Below are 19,950 nucleotides of genomic sequence, written 5' to 3'. Positions count from 1 at the left end.
TAAGGTACTAGTAGACAAATGGTATTATGTAAGATACCACTTTGAAAAGTTCAAAATTTATGTTCTTTTTTTGGTAAGAGACATAAAAAAAAAAATTAAGATTAAGTTAGTATCAGACTGTTGGCCTTAGAGTATGGTTTTGGTTAAAGTTTAATGATTTTGGAGTAGTGTATGTGAAGACCATTGGAAGGCAAACGTCTTTGTGCATTTTCTAGATTGAATTAATCAGCTGTTTTCAAGCACCTTTCAAATGAGGAAGTTCCACTGATAGGCTAGCAAGAACTTTAAAGATAGTTTTGCATCACTACAGGTGCCTCTGAATGCACATGTTGAGTGCAGGGATTTAATTTGAGGTGTTCTACTTGAGATTTAAGCTGAAATAAGCGCGTAGCTTTGTCTAATCTGGTGTAATTGAGGAGTACGGACAAACCTTGACTACACAGTCGCTGTGGCTTCAGTGGTTTCTGTTTCCTTTCTTTGATCTGGTGTTTGCGTTTGCGTCGCTACTGCTTTCCTTGTACCCACGGTAACAACACAGAGGGCGTGAAAGGATGGTGCCTTGGCCTTTTCCGGCATTCGCGGGCAAGTCAAGCCGTAGTCTTGGAGACCTCAGCACTTCCAAAAGTGGCTCCTGTACCTCAGTTCCTGCAGAGGGGTTTCTGTAGGTGTGCAGTTTTGTGCAGTGTGGCGATGGACCTCGGCCATGCCCTGACGTTAGGTTACGCTGTTTACCGTGCCCCTGCCTTTTGGCTTCTGAGCGGTTCGAGATCAGGATAGATATGTGAATGCAGCCACAGGAGCAACAAGCACACGTTGCGTTATCCTTGTCCCCTGCCAAAAGAATCAGTCGTGAAGTTCTGAATGGCTTCAGGATTTAGGAGAAAACTCCAATACGTACGTCCCTCTTTAAGAACTGCTTCTCTACAGTTTGGTTCTGGAACCAGTCCTACCCTGGTCTGTGCTGCAGTAAGAGTTGTGGGAGGCTGTGCTGGACGCTTGACAAAAATGGGGTTGCAGGTGGCTTCTGCAGAGAGGAGGAGTTTGCTAGCAGACCAGCTGGCCACAGCACGGAGATGCATAGCTCCAGATGTATGTCTTTATTTCAAAGAATGCATGTTTTGGGGGTCTTAGAGCGACCATTCTGTATTTGGGGCTTAAATGGCTTTTGTAAAATCAGAATAGTAACTTGTGACATCTGCTGTTTCCATTCAAAGGAAAGATAGCAAAAGGACTTGTATGTCTGTTACAAAAATGAAAGCCAGGTGTACTCTGCACAATAAAATAATTATCTTTAATTTTGACAAACAGAAACAGTAAACAAGACGATATTTCAGTGAAAATGAAGGACAGTGTAAAACAGCACAACGCAACAATGCCGGAAAAATTATGTTTATATTTGTGTGCATACAATAAGCAAGGCCCTGAGTATCACAATAGCTGGAATAAACTTTTTAGGCACTAATGCTTGTTTGAAAAATACACAGTATGCAGGACACTTATCTGTTAAGGCTGCATCATTTAATCTTCCAAAAATATGGGTGAATTCTGTTTTATTATCTCCTTTGAATAGTGGAAATCTAATAACTTCAAATTAAAAATGAAAATCCATTCATTAATGGCTTACAAAGTAGAGCCACAAATGAATAATAAAATACCTATTCCGATAACAGGAGTTAGGCAATCACGCTTGACATGATGTTTTCAAACTTTATAAAATGATAGGTTTAAGTAATAGTGACATTTCCCTGGCATTCACTGGTGGAACTATTAAGTAAATTTTATTGTGTGTCAGTGAAAAAAACGCCATTCTTCGTGCCCGTGCTTGTGAGAGCCATTTACAGAAGTTGGTATGATGTTCCATAGCCATAAAGTGTATCTTCAAACTCGAGATTAATTGGTTTCTTCTCAGCAGCAGAAGCTGTCTAACGTAAGTCAAAATAAATACTATCTCGGAATTCACAGTTTTACATAAAACAACACTGAACACTTTGCTGCAGTTAGGATATCAGCACATTCAGATAAACACCTTATTTTTACATTTCAGTAACAAGAATGTTTCTATAACATACCCACGAGTAGCTGAGCCACAGAAGTACTGAGGTGAAGATTGCCTATGGAAAGAGACATAGCAAATGCTTTTTGCAATAGGCGTTTGAAACGTAACGTAGGTACCGGCTGGTACTTCATGGTGAGGGGGTTTAGCTACTTCCAATAGCTATTGGACGTTTGCTGTGCCAAAGCATTACAATAAATTCTATTCCTGGCAAAAGCAATCAAATTGCAGAAACTTCTTTAATTTGCCATAAAATCTTGTCAAAGGTGACAATTGTTTTTGTTCACTCTTATAAAAATCTTGGCGGGGATGAGGGCAAAACAAAACCTGTTACTTAATGCCTCTCTGGGCCCTCTACTCCATTCAGGTTTTAAAACCTTTTTATTCTTTTCCATTAATTTGTTAGCTTTCACTTTAATACTGGCTGGCATTTCCAACAGTCTGAGGAGGTGTTAAAAATAAATAAAAAGCAAAAGAAATACAAATCAAACAGGAAACAATTCAACATATAGAAAAGGAAGTCTGATTTTTTTTTTTTCTTTTTTCTCCTCCCCTGCCCCCCCCAGCTATGATCCTGTATCTTGAACAAATTGAGAGGAATAAACGACATGACAGGCATCTTCATCGTCTTGTTCTGTTAAATAACACTTTGATGTGCATTTAAATTGGCACATCAGACAAAGTGGTTCCTAGTTGTGGCCACAGCTGGCACAAGCATTTGTGCTGTCACCTGGCGAACCAGATTTGAGAGCTTTCTGGTTGGAATAAGAAAGACCCCAAAGCCCCCCAGTATTTTTTGAGATTCTCCCTCCGCCCCCATCAGTTTAACATCCAATTAATTTGTGGCAATGCAAATGTCTGTGCTGGGCTAGTGCAGGATATCTGAACAGCTAGGGATATCAGACATCAGAAAGCGAGGATTGCTTTTTGGCTTTTTTTTTCTCCCCACGAACACTCCCAGTTTGTGTTAAACTAAAGCTTTTCTCTCTCCCCTCCTCCGTGCTGTCTCCCGCAGTATCTCTGCGGGCAGCAACCACCAGAGAGCACCTCGGTCACGCTTACGCACGGTCAGCCAGCGCCAGCCGCCACTCATCCTGCTGCTCAGCAGGAGGCTTTAGGTTAAGCGCAAAGTCAGTTTTGTGCCGCAGAGCGCCTTGCGGAACCAGGAGGCTTAAACTTCTTGAGACCTGTACGTTTATTCAGTCAGAAGTACTACATAAATCCATTTTGCTTGCCAATTAGTGCTACTGTAGGCTAGCAGACGCTGACTGTGGTTGATGTTTTGTATGTTGTAACTGAAGAACACAAAAGCTCTATTGAAAGCCTAAATCCTATAATTGATAAATAACGCTGGTGATGTACTTCATGAAATGTTATAGAAGGCAACATTTACTTCTATTAAGATTAAACTCTACCATTGTATCTGTAAGGGGAGACATTAAGAAGGGATTTTTGAGGGCAAAACTGCTTGCTACCCCAATTCTAAAGTGCAGTAGGGGCTCTTTCAGTGTAGCACGTAGCAAAGCACGAGTGCTGCTTTTGGACTTTCTGATGCGTGTAGAACTACCTGAGCTTGTCTTTCAGCCCCAGCATGCTAGACTAGCAGTTGCCTACTTGAAGAATTATCATATGGATGAAGGGTAAAAGAAACAAGCTGTGACACAGAAAATTAGATATTAGGAAGAAAAATTCTCACAGTGAGGGCGGTCAAATACTGAAGCAGGGCCCAGAGGGGTTATGGGCTCCTCATCCCTGGGGATGCTCAAAATCCAACTGTGTGAGGCCCGGAGCAGCCCGCTCTGCCAGCAGCACTGGCCCTGCTTTTCGGCAGAGGGCTGGACCAGGTGACTGCCAGAGGTCACTTCTAGCTTCATTTTTTTTCTGTGATTCAATATTTATGTCACTTCTAAAATTAGTAGTGTGGTACTACCAGAAGAGTATAAAAAGTACTGAACAAATTCCTTCAGCTGCAGCGTTTTAACATTCAGCAAAGTTGTAAGATGAAAGTGTTCAGAAAACTGGAGAGTTAAGAATAACCACTTTCTATTTGGGAATGCCACGGATAGTCATGGGATTGCTATGAGTGGGTGATTAAAGGTAATCTGTAACTTCTGCGATCGAGACTTTAATGAGCATTAGGACTGTTCTGCCTTCTTGGTCTTTTCTGAAGGTTAAAGGTGCTTTGGTTGAATGCTTTTTGAGGTAAGCATTAAGAATCTGTCCCACAGGTGATGACATTAAAAGCCGTCAGCATTGGCCTAGTCTTACTCCTTGGTTTAATCCCAGTGGTCTGAATCTGGTAGTTCTCTTCAGAAATTAAGACCTGAACGTTATTTTTCTGAAGCGTAGCCCACATGCGTGAGGTGGTTTGAATGTGTGTCCCACTGAAAGCCCCAAGGGGGTCTTTGTGTGGCTGGTGCAGCGCGAGGTGCCCCAGGCAGGGGCTCCAGGATCTCCCCTAGGGCCGTCCCAGGCCACAAGCAGCCTAGAGATGCTAGGAAGTGGACAAGGAGAGACGTCTCAGTCTCCCTTGTCTTGTAAAAAAAAAAGATAAGGTGAGCTAACTTTCAGAGTGCTAAAAATCTCCATAAATATTGTGTAAAAACTGTAAAAGTTGACACAGGAAACTGTGTATGTGTCAGGTGTTACCTCTGATTATTAAGTTGGGGTGATTGCCTTGCTAAACTGGCTAAAAGCCGCATTTCTAAAACCTGTGAGGGTTTGACATCTAGTCTCCTGTGATTCACCTGTAAGATTCTGCCAGTAAATCAGACCTGATTCTTGTGACTGACAAGCATCAGAAATGGGAGGCTACGGTCTTTGAAGGAACCATATCTCGTTGTGTCGATTGGCAGCAGCGGGATTTGTATATCCTGCAATGATGAATGTATCCTGCAAACATAACTCGGGACTCTCCAGAATTTCCGCCAAGAGGTTTATTTCTCTCATTATGGAGTCTTCATTGGTGATTCCTCTGAAGCTCCTGTAACAATCAACTTCGTATCAAGTTCTTTTCAAAATCCACAGTTTTTCCAGAGCCTAGAAATGCCTCCTTCCAAATTATTTAGTCAAGTTTCACAAATGATACTACCTGGCTGTGATTCATCTCAAACACATAACAGTTTCTTCTTGACATTTTCAGTGATATGTCAGACGCTTTGTTCCCAGCTACACAGGATAGTCTGTGTTTTGAAATGCTATTGTATCTCACATTTACAGATGCATCGTTTTCCCAAGTCAGCTGGTAACCATTATTTCCTGAATATCCCAGTCCCATAAAGCAGGCAGCTTTTAACAATCACTAAAAATCAAGTTTTACTGTTTGTTAGCTTTTACAACTCGATTTCAAAGATGTAACACACCCAAATGGAAAACTGCATCTTCTTACGGTTTTTACTAGAACAAAATTAAAATGTTTCTTACCTACTATACACGATAGTAGAAGGCCATTCTTCAATGATTATGTCTGAGTCGAAAGGATGAGGTGGCTCGTCCTGCAGCACTTCAGGCAGGTAGTACGCTACTGTCACTGACTGCGTCATCTCCGATTGAGATTCGTTTGTATGGACTATGGTCACAATGGGTATTGTTATCCCCAAGTACAGTCCTGAGGAGACATGCATGACTTTTTAGAAGAAACAACAGAAGGTCTACATACTGGGCTTGACTTCTGAACTCATACTGAATAATATAAAGCGAGTACCACAGAGCAGAGTTCCGTTACTAAAAGGAATTCAGTAGGATGCTTTAGAAAATGGTGTTGCGTATTCCAAGTTGGAAGTAGCATTTTATTATGCCTTGTAGTTTGTGTGTGTGTGTGTGTGTGTATATGTATCTCTCTAAAACCTACATGTGCGAATATGTGCGCATGTGTGTCTAAAACGTAGTATTTGGTGAGCTCTCCTATCTTCATGTAGGGCAAGGAGTTTGACTTAACTTTTTTCCCCCTCTTAAGAGGGTTGTGTTTCCCTTGTAAACTGACCCTGTGTCATGTTTTAAATATTTGGGAACAAAGAATGTAGGCAAGGTAAGGGGGCTGCGCTGTGAATTCATTTAGGATTTGCTTTTATCAAAAATGTTGCTAAATTTTTGCAGTGCTATAGGGAAAGGTTGACTCTTGACTTTGCGGGTAGCAGTGATGGCTAGGAGTAGGATCTTTGCTTCCGTACAAGTTTGCAAACAACACTACGCTGTTCTGGAGCCAAAATGACTTTTAAACCATGTGAAAGTGTTAGAAGAATGGGGAGAGTGGGGAAAATACCTGATTAAGGAAAAGCTTTCGTGATCAATGTTTTTAGTTTCTTGGAAAGAAAATTAAGGATTGACTTGATTGCGACACATGTACTACTACAGAACAAAACACTGGGCATCACAAAACTTTAATCAACTGAAGAATGAAAAAAAAAAAAGGAGAACTGATGGCTGGAAGTTGAAACCAGATTAAACTGGATTGGAAACTAGGTGCACATTTTTCATGCAGGCACAAGCTAGCAAGGACATGGTGGACTTGTCATTATTTTAAAGTACTTGAGTTAAAACTGTATTATTTTTCTGGAAAATATGCTTGAACCACACAAATTTTTGGTGTCCATTCAGACATGCCCAATTTAAGAATCATAAACTAAAACGAAGGAGGCAAAACATTATGGTCTCTTTTGGCATTACACGCTGAATAGGTTCTTAGAATAGGCAATTTCAGTGCTGCTGTGAAAACTAAACCTCTAAAATCCTGTAGCAAAAGCCTAATTTATCGCTGATGGCCTACAAAAATAGCCAGTGTTGATTCCCAGGCAGCTGTAATGGTCACGGTGCCCCTGGAAACAGTGGTGGCTTCCCGCAGATGTTCTCTTCTAGCACGTATGCAGCGGGAGCAGCGCCTTGGTTTAGACTCTGCTGGAAAGGAAAATGTCCCTATAGACAGTGGGGTATCTGGAAAAAGCTAATAAAAGTCTCTCCCCGATTAGGAGCAGCTAGTGCATAAATATAATGTTTTAACTTTAATGTGGAATTGTTTTACCAATTACCTGAGGAATTCTGCTCACAAATGTACCTCATAAGCTTCATGAATCCAAGGCATATGCTCTGTTCATACTGTTTTTCTTTCATTTTTATACAAGCCCATTTGGCTTTTCCATACTGACGTTTTTCATAAAGCAGATCTCCAAGCTGCAAACAAAGTAAGATAATAATTTTGTAGTTTAAGTTAATAATGTAAAAAAAAAAAAAAAAAAACCAACAAACCCACAACCCCGGGCGAACAAATAAAAGTCAAACAGTATTTCAGTGCTTTACTTATAGCATCAAGAAATCAGCTCCTCTGGGTGTACAACCAGGAGAGCGACAAGCGTGAGGAATGATTTTAAGTCTCAGTGTCAGCTATACTTTAAGCGCGTTCTGTTTAATACTTAGTTCACACGCGCTTCATTTCAAGGTCCAGGCTGGTGTATAAGAAGTAGATATCCAAAACCGATGCAGTGTATGCGTCTTACTTGAGTACAAGAATAATTGCATCTTTTTTTCAACTGTTAGTGGAATGATCTTGAAAGGAACCTGTGAATTTCAGTCCTTGCTCATATAAATCAAGAAGGGATATGCTGCTGATCTTGGACCAAAATTTATTTCAGCAGACTTCTAGGTAGTTCTCCTTTAAAATAAGGAAGTGTCATCTTTTGGACTTTCAGTATTAAACACTTAGTCGCAATTATCACCTTATTTTTTTATCTGCAATTACTACAGTAGCACTGAGAAATTGCTTTCAAGCATTTAATTACAACATAAATAGTCAGGAGTCCCAAACTGTTTAGATGAAATACAGTCAATCAAATTGTGACATTTATAGATTTGAATTATATAGATCTAATTAAAAGAAATGTGACACAAATTCTTCATACATGGTTAGGAAAGGTTTTCTTGATTTGTCATGTATTTAAGTTTAGACACTTGTTTGCACATTTCCTGAGCTGTAAACAATTTGCCAGACATCAATTTCTACTTTTCATTAGAGGGTAAGATGATTTTGATAAGATGGATTTGCAGATTGCTGCTTTGTTTGATAATGACCTATGATACAAAAGTACATGTTTGGTTTTAAATTCAGATATTAATCTCTTTCAAGTATTTTTTGCTAAGGTTTTACTAACATGATTGTGTAAAGAAGCAAATGCATTGATTTAAATGAAGAAAATAGGCATTTTTATTGCAAATGTCAAAATTTTTGTTAAATTAATTATAAAATGTCACAAAGACTGTAATTCCTGGCCATCTTCTGACATTTCTGCTAGCTTCTACCTTACAAAAAAGAAAAATTCACACATGTAAAAGCGGTGAGATGTTAAAAATGAAATGCAGTTGTCTAGTTATAATGCTTTGCGCTTGTGATGTTAAAAGCCCTAAATGGTTACAGTGATTTTATAAAGAAACATATTTTCGGAAGCTAGGTATGAATACTGCAAACACCGTTAACGGGGAAGGGAAACGGTACGTTTTCTTTGCGCTGGATCAGAGTAAACGGGACGGTCTGTCTCTCCTGGGGATTGTTACCTCTGGTCAGCTGCTGAATTGGCTCTGCCATGTCTGCAAGACAACAACACAGGTCCAACGTTAGCCGCGAAGCTGGAGAAATAAGCCTGGGGACCTTGCTTTGCTAACAGGTTCACTGTGCTCTTCGGTATGAATAGGAAAGCTGAACTGACTTCTGTCTCTACTGCTAGGAACAGGTTTCGCTCTCCCACTCCTCGTATACTGCAATTACACAAGCATCTATGGAAAGCTTTCGGCGGTGCCTGGTTTTCTGGCTCGAGCAACTCCTTCGGTGTTGGATCCACATGTGCATGCGCGTCAAGTAAATGGAGTTGGCTGCTCTTGTGCACATGTGCAAGGAAATACTACTGTGGAAACTTTGTCATTTCCAAAAGGTGTTTTATGTCTAATATTTTACTTCAGCATTTGATATTAGGCGCATTTCAGTGCGACTCGTTAGTCAGGGCACACGTCGGGCGCGAGGCCCGCGTTGTCCCTCGGAAGCCGTGGTGCCTGTGCCGCCGGTGCAGCGCGGGCAGGCTGGGACGTTAGCCCAGGGGCCAGGCTGCTCTGCGGCTACAGCTGCCCAGCCACCTCGCCACGGGGGTACCTCGCCACGGGGGTACCCCGCGAGCCAGCAACCGAGCTTTGCAACTAGCCCTGCTCTTAACAAGGGCTTAGATTACGGTTCCCCAGGGGCTTCTTACACCCTAAATTATTCCATAGTTGTGCATTAGTTCATTCTACGTATTATACCTAATTTGTGTAAAATAGATGTTTATACTTTCTTTAAAAGTACTGAAACAATAGATGAGGGAGGAGAAAAGTGTCCTGTTAAGTTAAAGAAATATGAGACGAGGAAACTTAAAATTCCTCAGTGTGTACGTCACTGAAGAACCATATCTTAAGATGACATGATTGTTTAACAAAGAAATTGGAACACAGATTTGGGTCAATTTAACACAATTTCTTTTTGTTGCGTAGTAGTTTTATAGGTATGTGCTGTCTGATTAGATATCAAGTACGTTAGATGAGAGGTTTTATTTCGGTTTGGAAGGGGCAGAAGACTGTTGACTTAGAGTGAATATTGACGTTCTAGCAAAATTGAAACATAACTTATATGAAGGCGGGAGTAGAGCAAAGCAAGCTGTGTAATTTGTGTTCTGTTTGTCAGGTTCCATTGCAGCTGGCAGAAAGAAATACAGTGGTTCACTGCTCTCAAATAGTCATAGTTGCCATAAAGCACTAGTAAAGATTAAATGGAACATGCCGACTTTGTTTGACTCATAGGGACACCGTGTGTTTTGCATGCTGCTTGTGTTTGCCATTGTCTGCTGTCTTGCCCTTTGGAACACGAAGGGCTCGGAGCACAGCCTAACGTGCCGTCACCTCTGGTCTGAGCTCTCACGTTTTGGTGGTGGTCATTACGTGAAGGAGAGTGTTGATACTTGACTGTTGCTGAAGAACTCTTAAGCACCTGCGCGCTTGCTTACCAATACTGAGGTGGACCTGAAATGCACTGTGACTTTTTGAATGTTGCTCACATTTTGCAAGAAATTAAATAGTGAACCTACCCTCTGCTTCTAGACGTAGTGACACTAGCAATCATCCAGTCTGTATAAATCGTTACGCTTCCCAGCCAAGCTCAGATTCATAGAAGGAGCCAATATATTATACTTGCATGTATAATACTAGCATATTCTAGTACGTCTGTTCTCCTACAGTTTCATCATTTAAAGATGGCTGGATTAGGTGTATTTGCAACTATGGTTGCCTTGACATCAATTCTAGCTGCAGTTCATAAATAAATTCTTCTTAGAAGTTGATCCCTAACAGACAGGCTTGGAAACTCTGGATATAAGGTTAGCCTTAGGAATGGAAAGCCTCTCTTCCGAAAGAGTTAGTCCCTTGCCTTTCAAAGTTGAAGTAATTTCAATTTCAAAATACTTCAAATAGGCATTTGTGTACTTTGATAGAGGGTTAGAAACTTAAGTTTTATGTACAACGTTTGAAAGCCTGGATGTGAATTTCTGCCGTACCACCGCATGGCATATATCAGACATGCATGAAAAGCACTAAAGTTTCAACTGAAATAAGAGCCCTTCTCTTGGGTGTTTTAAGTGCATCAGTCTCTGAAGTGGGAAAGGCAGGCCGATGGGGGAAGAACATACTATCCATGTTTCAGAGAAGAGGAGAATTAAGATGCAGGAGAATTAACTTGACCTAGGTCACGTAGTAAATCTGTAGCTGAGCTGGGAATCAAACCTACATCTCCTGGCATCCAGTGCAGGGGGTTTAGCTTTAAGACTATTTGGAATACTAAAGATCCTTTTAATAACGGGGAGAAAGCTATGCTTTAGTTAATTTTAAACATTTTTTTTTAAAATGTCATTGGGAAACATTTAAAATGTACGTAATAACTGACACATAAAATTGATCTCTTTGGAGGCTGAGAGAAAAATAGAAGTAGATTAGACTTCAGCACCGAATTTTCCACAAAGTACTTAAGAATTAGGAAACATTTTAGGACTCTAGAAGTGTTAGCTCTATTTTTCAGTTCCCTTATTGATAACTGTGGGGTTTTTTTCTTCCATATTAATGCACAGGGTAGGGTTTACAACTAATTAAAGTCCTTTCAGGAGTTTTATTCTTCAGTTCATGAATCCATGCCTGTCAGGTACGACAGTAGAACATTTGGATTATAAATATCTTAACCTGGACGATACTTCGATTATAACGCCCAAAAGCGAGTTGCTTGACATGCTGTCTGTCAGTCTCAGCTTGCAAACTTGAATACTGGTGTGACAAAACAAGGCAAGATGAGTTGTAGCAGTGGAGCTAGGTAAAGCCTTGATTTAATTAAATTTCAAAATTGTGATTACAGTTGCTACTATAGGCAGGTTTGTGAAAGAGGCAAATCTTTACAAAGGGATTTACACAAGGCACATTTGACAAGCCTTGTGCATAGCAGCAAGACTGAACAGTATTTAAATTGTTACGTGTCTTAACTTGCGTCTGATCGGACCTGCTGGGAGCGTCGCTGAAGCGGGATGTACTTGTCAGCGTTGCCCTTAAGTAATGTCCATGCGCACGTAACTGTGTCATCCTCGAGTAGAGGAGACGGCCTCTGTAATGCTGGGAACCAAAACCCTCATGCTGAAACGAACCCCTCGCCGTGCCCCTCGGAGAGGAGTGGGGGGACAGCTCTGGGAGGTGTTGCCAGCACCGTCATGGTGACCCAGCGATGCCAACCGCAGCCCTTCCCTGCGCGCTGCCTTCAACCCGCGGGCGCTGCGGCTCTCCAGCCGCCTCCGAACCAGCGGAGCCTTGCTGCTGCTCGCCTGCGGTACCCGCAGCAGCGGAACGGCGTTGGGATGATGGGAAGCCACCTGCGGTTCCAGACCTAAAGTCTGATGTGGAGCCTGGGCGCTTGGCCTCAGAGCACGCTGCTTTGTACCCTGAGTATCTTGATGCGACTTCATGCATTAGCAAGTAGATGGTTTTGATGGGTAGCAGCTTCCCTGAGCTTGCTTGTTAGTGAATGTTCTTGTGTTGAAATTAGGATTAAGAAATTTCAAGTAACTGCCATAGCATGTTTTCTGCTTCTACTGGGAGTAGATAAAATGGAGTTTTCAAACCAAGAAACTTAGATCATACCTTCCTGCACCTTTTTAATTTTCTTTCACCTTTTTCTTGCAACGTTTGGCATAGGCCACTCAGTCAGTCTATAGGATTAAGAATTAGTTAACAGCAATAAATTGATATGCCAGCCATATAAATATCTGTTGTTCTTGTCTTGCAAAATCTTAGATTTTTTTTTTTTTTTTTAGAAGGCTTACAGTGTTCCTGTTACCCTTAAAAGGTGGTAAGAAAAGCTACAAAGCAAGTCATCTTTTTGAAAGGTGTATTGTCACTGTAGAACAAAACAGGAGTCAGAGCTTGTGGCAGTCCAGAGCTATTGATGAGAGGGATGGTAATGTTATTATTTTGCACTAGACTATAGGAATACACGTTTTGCTCTTCAGGTGTGGAATGCTCTGTCTGCACAGCTACTGGGCTGGCAGTCAATAGCCAGCCAAGTGAAGTTGCGGTACGTTCCTACATGGTGGCTTCAGCGATAGCAGCTGCTTGGATGGGGCACACCATCAGGGGAGGATCCCTCCTAGGCAGCCATCCTGTGCGTCCTCTGCATATACCCTGAGGCTCCAGTACGCTCTAGCTGACCGGGTGCTAAACGTGGATATTGACGGTCAGCTGGAACTTTGGCTGGGCCGCGTAAACCGATCTGGCAAACTCTCTTCGGCTGTTCAAGTTGAGATGCAGCCTGCTCTTGACATGCAGCCCTGGTCAGTATCTGAAGAAAATACCTTCTGTCTAGGTTTTTGTAACATTTGCTTAGTGTTACAAAGTGAACCTTTTATAATACAGTAACTAAAATGTGCTAATTTACTACCTTTGATGTACGTCCTAGAGTTGATACCCTGCCTAATAAATCTTCGGAATGTCAATGCCTTGTTTCACTATGTATCAGAGTACCAGATAATTTTGTGGGAAGGAATCTTGTTTTCTGCTGCACAGAGCTACTCTCAAGGAGCGACTTAGCATCCGTGCGCTCCCGCCTCCCTCGTGCATGCCTTAAATAGGGAGCCCCCCTCTGTGCCCCTGTAGAAGGGAAGCCGTCAGATTTGATGCGCTGACGGCAGACGCAGACCCAGGGCTGCTGGAGTGCATCTTGAAACTACGGGATGGCACTGCCCGCGCCCAGGGAGCCCTCGGAAGGGGGAGCGAGAGCCAGGCAAGCCAGAGAACCCGGTTCACGCTGGCCTTGCCCTTCTTTTAGTACCTGACGGGGCATTCATTTTCACTGCTAAAACATTAGAAAGGTAAGATGAGGCTTCTAGGCATGACTTGAAAAGGAGGTTGTACCCTCTTCGCTGTGTTGGAATGCAGAAAAAGTTTTTAAGGAACAGTCGCTTCATTTTGGTGGTGTCTAGTGCAGTCTGTTGTTCAAGGTTTTGCTGCTTCCCATCCTATCAGAAGGTGACTTATCTGCACGGTGCAGATGCTAAAGATCTCCCTCTACTTCGGAGGCAGGACAGTGCGGATGAGTTAAAGTTTCTGAATGAGCCCAGTTTGCAGTTAACTCGTAACAAGCAGCAGAGAGTATCTGACTTGGTACAGTCTTTCAGGTTCTTTAGTCTTTCTTAAAATTGAAAATGAACTATTTCTTAATAAGATAAGCCTGGGAGGCTTACCGTCAAAAAGCAAAGTCGATTCTTGTGCTTGTTTGCTCTGTGCCGCCTTTCAAGTCAACCACCTTTCTTTAAAGAACAACCTCTTGCTTACCGTGAGGAGACATTCTTAGGACAAATGCTTTTGCAGGCAGTCAAATTTAATTTTTAATTAATACTGAATACTCACATCAGTCCTTTTTAGTCTGAACACGTCAATCCCCTACTACCACTACGGCCGCTTCTTGAAGTCAGAAAAAGCCCTGCGCGAAGCTTTAGCTCAGCCCTTCCCGAAGCGTGCGGAGCTGCGGTGGGTTCAGCGCCCGGCCCAGGGCCCCGCTCCCGGCCCCGCTCCCCCCAAAGGCGTGCGGGGCTCCCGCCTGGAGCCTGTCCCCGGCGTGGGCACAGTACACGGCGCTGCCAGGAGGGCCACGGCGGTCAGAAATAACGGGGGACGCTACGGAACCGGCCGGTAAGCTCGGGAACGCGGCCGCCCTAATCCCCCCAAAGCCCCGCAGGCTGCTGCGGGCGTAAGCGGCTTAGCCCGGCCAAGCGCTGCCCGCCCGCCGCCTGGCCCTTACCCCGGGGCACGTCCACCTGGTGCCCCCTGCCCACGCTCTGCCAGTAGCTCAGCAGCCGCTCCTGCTCCTCGTCCGCCAAGCGCTCGGCCTCCTCCTCCTCCTCTTCCTCCTCGGGGCCGCTGCCGTTGCCGTGGTACGCCGAGTCGGGGCTCTCCTCCGCCAAGCCGCCCAGCTCCTCCAGCGTGATCATGGCCGGGGCGCCCGGCTCCGCGCCGCTCATGCGACAGCCGCCCGGCTCCATCGCGGGCAGCGGGCTGGGCGCGCTGCTGCCGCTGCCGCGCCGCTTTATGAAGGGGAAGGGCTTGCCCTGCCCGGGGATTTGGGGGCGGGGGGGGCAGTGCCGGCACACGCCGGGCCGGCCCCCGCCTCTGCCTGCCTGCCGCCGGGGCAGCGCCGGCAGGGAGGGAGGGATGGAGGGAGGGATGAAGGGAGGATGGAGGGCGGGCGGGCGGGAGGGCTGGCGGAACGGAGCTCAGCTCAGCTCCGGCATGGTGCCGCTTTGCTGGCAGTCCTGATGCTCTGTAGCTTCACCCGCTGCTGTCGGAGCCAAGCAGTGTAGATCTCAAAGAAGTCTGTGCTTCGTATGCTTTTTCGCTGTTACCTCGTGCTCTCTTTTCTAGCTATTCTCTTCATCGTCTCTTTCCCCTGCTGCTCCTCATGCCCCGTTAGTCCTGCTTTATTATGACTTTCCGTTCATATTTTCAAACTGTGCTTGAAAGACAGGCCTTTCATTTTATTCAGGAGCTGTCTGCAAGGTCATTCCAAACGGGTTCCAGTTAGGAGTGCAAAAGCCGTGGGACATTTTGGTATTGAAAGTCCAGCTTTGGAAGTTGGCAGCTGCATAATTTTGGCATTGCTGCGGCAAGCCTTTGCGAGAAAGAGGTAGATGAGCAGAGCCGTTACGGGGATGGCTCTGACAATTAAAGCAGGTTCTGAACTTGAACCAGGGTCTGTGTGGAGCGTGTGGTTCTATTTGTAGTTGTCTTTCATTCCAGCTTTAAATTTAATGTGAAATAAGTGTTGTGATCCTTTTTGTGCAGGCAGGAAAGGGGAACCTCTGGGCTTTTACAATTTTAGAATAATAGGAAAATAGTCCTCTCCCCTACACTGTTGCAATGCTTGCGGAGGAGACCAAAGGTTAGGGATGTAACTGTTGACTCTGTGATGTGATGCTTAATCTCCCCCCTGCCCTCCTTTTTCTTTTTCTTTTTTTTTTTTTTTTTGATCAGTATCTTTCTCCCAGGCTCAGCTTTGGTTAGCTAACCCCAGGGGCTGATCTTGGTGTGACAGTGAAGTACTAATTGCCTCAGAAGCCAAAGATGTACAAGTCCTGACCGTTTACTTCTGACCCCACAGACTGAAATGCTGCGGTTTCTATGAAGTGTTTCCTCTGTCAGCCAAAGCTGACCAGCCAAGGACTGTTGATTCTTGGAGAATTTGCAAGTGAAGGAACAACTGCCAGTGGGAACGTGCCGAGAGAACGGTTCTTTCCTAGGGAATTTAGCATGTGGGGTTTTTTGCAGAAAAGTGGAATGCACTGGTTGCAGCCAGGCAGATGGTTCCACTGCGAGGATGTTTGGCCTCTTAGTTGCGGGCAGCGTGTCAGCATCGCAGACTCCTCTCTGATCTGAAATTCACTGAGGAGGCAAATCCTTGACAAATACTGGAGATGATGCTTGCTTAAGTGTTCGTTTGTCTGGTGATTTGATTTCATGGTCAGCTACCTAGTGTATAGAATCGCAAGATTCATTGAAAATGAGCTGAATTGGACTGTATTTTTTGGCAGTTATCAGATTTTCCTTGCAAAGGTGCTGCTGAACTTTCTTCATGGGGCAGCTACATTGCTGTCGGGTAGGTACCTTGACGTAAGGCAGGATGTGAATCGATCCACGTCACAGGTAGCGTCTTAAATTACATTTTAGTACAGTGCAAACACTGACTGCCGTTTTGTGGGTAAGGAATTATCCCTGTAATTTTGGAAGTTGGATTATTACTACCGAGTGAGAGCATCCTGGCTCTTGAAGATTTCTTCCAGGAAACCATTATTCTTGAGAAGAGCTGGCTTTTTGAAGCAATGGTTAGAGGCTCTTCCTCTGCCTATCCTGCATAAATAATTCTGACACTTTCTCACAGAAAACAATCCCAACTCTTTTGTTCAAGCCTTAATTATGAGAATAAACAGTTGCTTAAATGAAATGATTTCTGTTTAGAGGATTGCTAAGCATTGTTGCTGGAGATGGGAGAAAAAAACCCAACCCAACAACCGGAAGAATTGTCTAAAATCACAACCGAATTTCTCTATTTGTGAGATATGCCACAGAGTATTGAAAGGTAAGGAAATGTCGGTAGAAAGCTTACACAAAACAGCACTTTCCTCCATCATGTTTAGAGTTTGCCTTTGGCATAACTCTGAAGTTGTACAGGGAGCATAACTAAAACTGAGCACTAGTCATAGCTCCAAATGCCTTTCTCCGTTGCCTTCTCTGTCACAAACCCACAGTTTTTTCTGTCAATAATTGTCCTCCTTCCCTCCGATGTACTATACTAGGATTTGAGAGGCTTCATCAAATGTTACAATAAACTGTTCTCACTCCGTACATGAAACTTTTCAGGCACACAGAGTACATAAAGTTTTTTACAGGCAGTGACAGGGTATCTGTAAGCTGCCCTAGCTCATCCAGGAGCCGCTCCTGCATCTGTGGAGCTGGGCAGTTCTCTCATCGCTGCTGGGATCACCAGGTGCTTTCTTTTTTGATGGGGTCTCAAGACTCTCGCTCAACCTGGAGTTACCATTGGCAGAGACTGAACATGGTTTGTCCCTGAGACTTCCTCCTGGAAGATACTTTCAGGAATACGAGGCTATTGCACTGACACTTCTCAAGGTAGCACACTTTGTGAAACACAAACCTTTCTGAGTTTCAGTTCTAAACCAAAGCAATGAATGCTGTAGATCTTCATCTAACCTTCACTGGGGCTGCCCTTCCCTGGAGCTGTAGGCAGCCTTGGTTGCTTTCATGCCTTCCTGCAAATCTGTTTGCTCTCCCCTAGGACAGTGTGATCGCAACTGTTGTGAAGGTTTGTGATAGATACACCTTCTGCGCTGCCTTTCCAGCTATGGGTTGGGGCCAGAGCCTGGAAGGAGACTCCTCTTGCCCTTTCTTGTCTTCCTTCGCTCCCTTTGTTGAAAATTTGAAAATCCGGAGCAGAGAGCCGGAGCAACGTGATGTCCGTGTGGTGCATGGCCACAACAAAAACCGGGATTTGTGTTCTGGAGCTGCTTGCGTTCCTTCTCTACTCCTGGATTTAGTGGTGCCTTGTCAAGGCAGACCAGCGTGTCAGTGGGGCACGCTAACGCTCCCGTGCAGCTGTAGGTGTGATGGTACCTCACCGACACGCAGCCTGCTCTCATTTTCTCGCACACCACTTCTGCGTCTGCCCCAGCACGTTTGGAAGGGGTCTGTGGCATACCGTGCATTGAAAATGCTGGAGCCAGGTGAGTTGGGAGAGCAGGGGAAGGAGCTGAAGGGAAACAGCAGCTCTAAGTGCCGTGTGACGGGATAAACCCAGTCGGGTCTGCCAGTCCAGGCTGGGAGCGTGGTGGAGAGCTTCCTGGCGCTCCGCCTTTCCTGGGGATAGAAGCGGACGTTCTCAGCTGTTGTTTTGTGAAGATACAGTCTACTTAGCGGCTGGTTTCTCTGAAACACCTCCTTCTCTACTCTGAAAGAAGTGCAATACAGCTACTTATGCCTGGGAGATTTCTTGTGTTACTTTGGTGAAGAATGCTTGCAAATCTGCAGTAAAATAATTAGGCCAGGTCATTTGTTTAGAGCCTTTGTTTTTTATTGTGCCAAGAGAAAACACATTAATAGCAGTTTTTAGTGAGGTGTAGCTGAAACAGTAACAGTCCTTCACCTTGCAGGTTCTGTTTGTAATACACGTGGTAGTCCTCGGCTAACGTCGTAGCCCCACACGGCAGGTCCTAAGCTAGTCGCGGGCACAAGCTTTGCCGGGGAAGGTACCTTGTTGAGCAAAAACCTTTATGTTCTTGGCAAGCTTAGTGCAGTATGGGATAACTTTACCAGCTGTCTTTTACATATTGGTAGTAAATCTGTCAGCTTTTTTAATTCAATTTAGTGAGGTAGAAAAAGCCATGAGTCCTAGTAAGCAATTAATTGAAATTAATTCTACAGTTCTGTTTTTAAATGGATAATGTAACACCTAAATGCTTTGGAAAGATTGAGGAGACTTTCCAGAAGTATTATCTTTTTAATTAAAAGTAAAGGTACAGGGGCAAGATAAATGTAATCACTCTGAGTAGTTCTTGTTTCCGTATCTCTTCTAAGTAGGTTATGTTTACTGTTCCTTGTTAGTTTTGAAGCTCCAGGTGACTGGATCCTGCTGTCTTTCATAATAGCCTTCCTTGGTTTGTTTTGCAGAAGATGATTAAATCAGACAGGGGTGTACGCTGAGCAAACAGTGACAATATAATTTTCTTACATGTTATAAACTAGGTCTGGGGATGAAACATAAAAGTATATGTAATGGAAATTTCTCTTTTAAAAAAGCTGTGCAACAAGTATAGGGAATAATAAACCAGTGCTGAAACATACTTACGTGGGCATTACTTTTAAATGAAAACATTAATTTCTTTTCTAGAGAAACGTATTTGTTTTCAGAGACTCACTCCATTTCCACTACTTGAGACATAGTTTAAGCTTGGTCTTCAGCATTTCAAGTGTCCTCATGTCCAACTGTTTAGGGTTTGATGGGAGGGTAAAGTGCTATTTCAGTGGTATCCCATAAAAAAACCCCAAAACACTGAGTTATCCCTTGCATGGCCAACATTTTTCTTGTTTTTTAATACCTTTTTTTATAGGCTGGCACAGACATTTCTGTCTCTGTCCTTTTAAAGTGACTTGTTAGATACAGGCCAGATTTAAAAACAACGTAACAACGATAAACTATTTGGTAAAAGACAAAGTTTTGAATTTTAAACTCTTAAAACTAAACCAAATATAATAAGTTCTTGTGCATTTTGACTTCCAAGTGGCTTGGTGAATGTTTTTGACTGTATTTCAAGAAAAGATCATTTGATTTCCTTTTTCTTTTTTTTTCTTTTTTTTTTCTCCTTTCCTCCAGAAATTCCTAGCAATATTGTAGTTTCCAACTGGTGTTTGCGTATTGTTGGTGGTGTTAGTGGTTTATTTGGTCTAATTAATCCATTAGTCTTAATTAGCAGGAATGCCTGGGGATGGAGTCCCTCGGCTGGGCTTTGCTTTGCCTGGGGAGCCGTGTGCGGCCGTGAGCCCAGCTCCCTGCAGTTAAAGGGAACCCCCAAGATGGAGCTCGGAGGTGCCTGGGTGCTCTTTGGACCCCAGCTCCCTGCAGGTAAAGGGAACCCCCAAGGTGGAGCCCGGAGGTGCCTGGGTGCTCTTCGGACCCCAGCTCCCTGCAGTTAAAGGGAACCCCCAAGATGGAGCCCGGAGGTGCCTGGGTGCTCTTCGGACCCCAGCTCCCTGCAGTTAAAGGGAACCCCCAAGGTGGAGCCCGGAGGTGCCTGGGTGCT

The 19,950-nt window shown here is 43.8% G+C and overlaps 2 protein-coding genes across 2 annotated transcripts in view; one reads left to right on the top strand and one right to left on the bottom strand.

Moving 5' to 3' along the window:
* FANCM (FA complementation group M) overlaps positions 1–19,950 on the top strand; it is an 80,596-nt gene that overhangs the window by 4,990 nt on the left and 55,656 nt on the right. The window lies entirely within an intron of this gene.
* Positions 4,865–14,625, bottom strand: LOC104024049 (heme-binding protein 2). The gene is made up of 5 exons (XM_075713185.1): positions 14,385–14,625; positions 8,535–8,626; positions 7,078–7,219; positions 5,477–5,660; positions 4,865–5,036 (listed from the first exon to the last, which is right to left on the bottom strand). Exons 1-5 carry the CDS (start codon positions 14,623–14,625, stop codon positions 4,865–4,867), a joined length of 831 nt encoding a protein of 276 aa, XP_075569300.1.

Source organism: Pelecanus crispus, chromosome 6, assembly GCF_030463565.1.
Source record: "Pelecanus crispus isolate bPelCri1 chromosome 6, bPelCri1.pri, whole genome shotgun sequence".
NCBI classification, from domain to species: Eukaryota; Metazoa; Chordata; class Aves; order Pelecaniformes; family Pelecanidae; genus Pelecanus; species Pelecanus crispus.
Note: the sequence above shows the minus strand (reverse complement) of the source record. Positions and strands in the feature narration are given on the sequence as shown.

What these genes read in the sequence shown, in the direction of transcription:
- LOC104024049 (XM_075713185.1), bottom strand. Translation starts at nt 14,625, where the DNA reads ATGGAGCCGGGCGGCTGTCGCATGAGCGGCGCGGAGCCGGGCGCCCCG. An exon ending in TGATCCAGCGCAAAGAAAAC is followed by an intron (nt 7,220 to 8,534) that starts GTACCGTTTCCC and finishes CTTTGTTTGCAG; the next exon opens with CTTGGAGATCTGCTTTATGA. An exon ending in TTGTGAGCAGAATTCCTCAG is followed by an intron (nt 5,661 to 7,077) that starts GTAATTGGTAAA and finishes ATGTCTCCTCAG; the next exon opens with GACTGTACTTGGGGATAACA.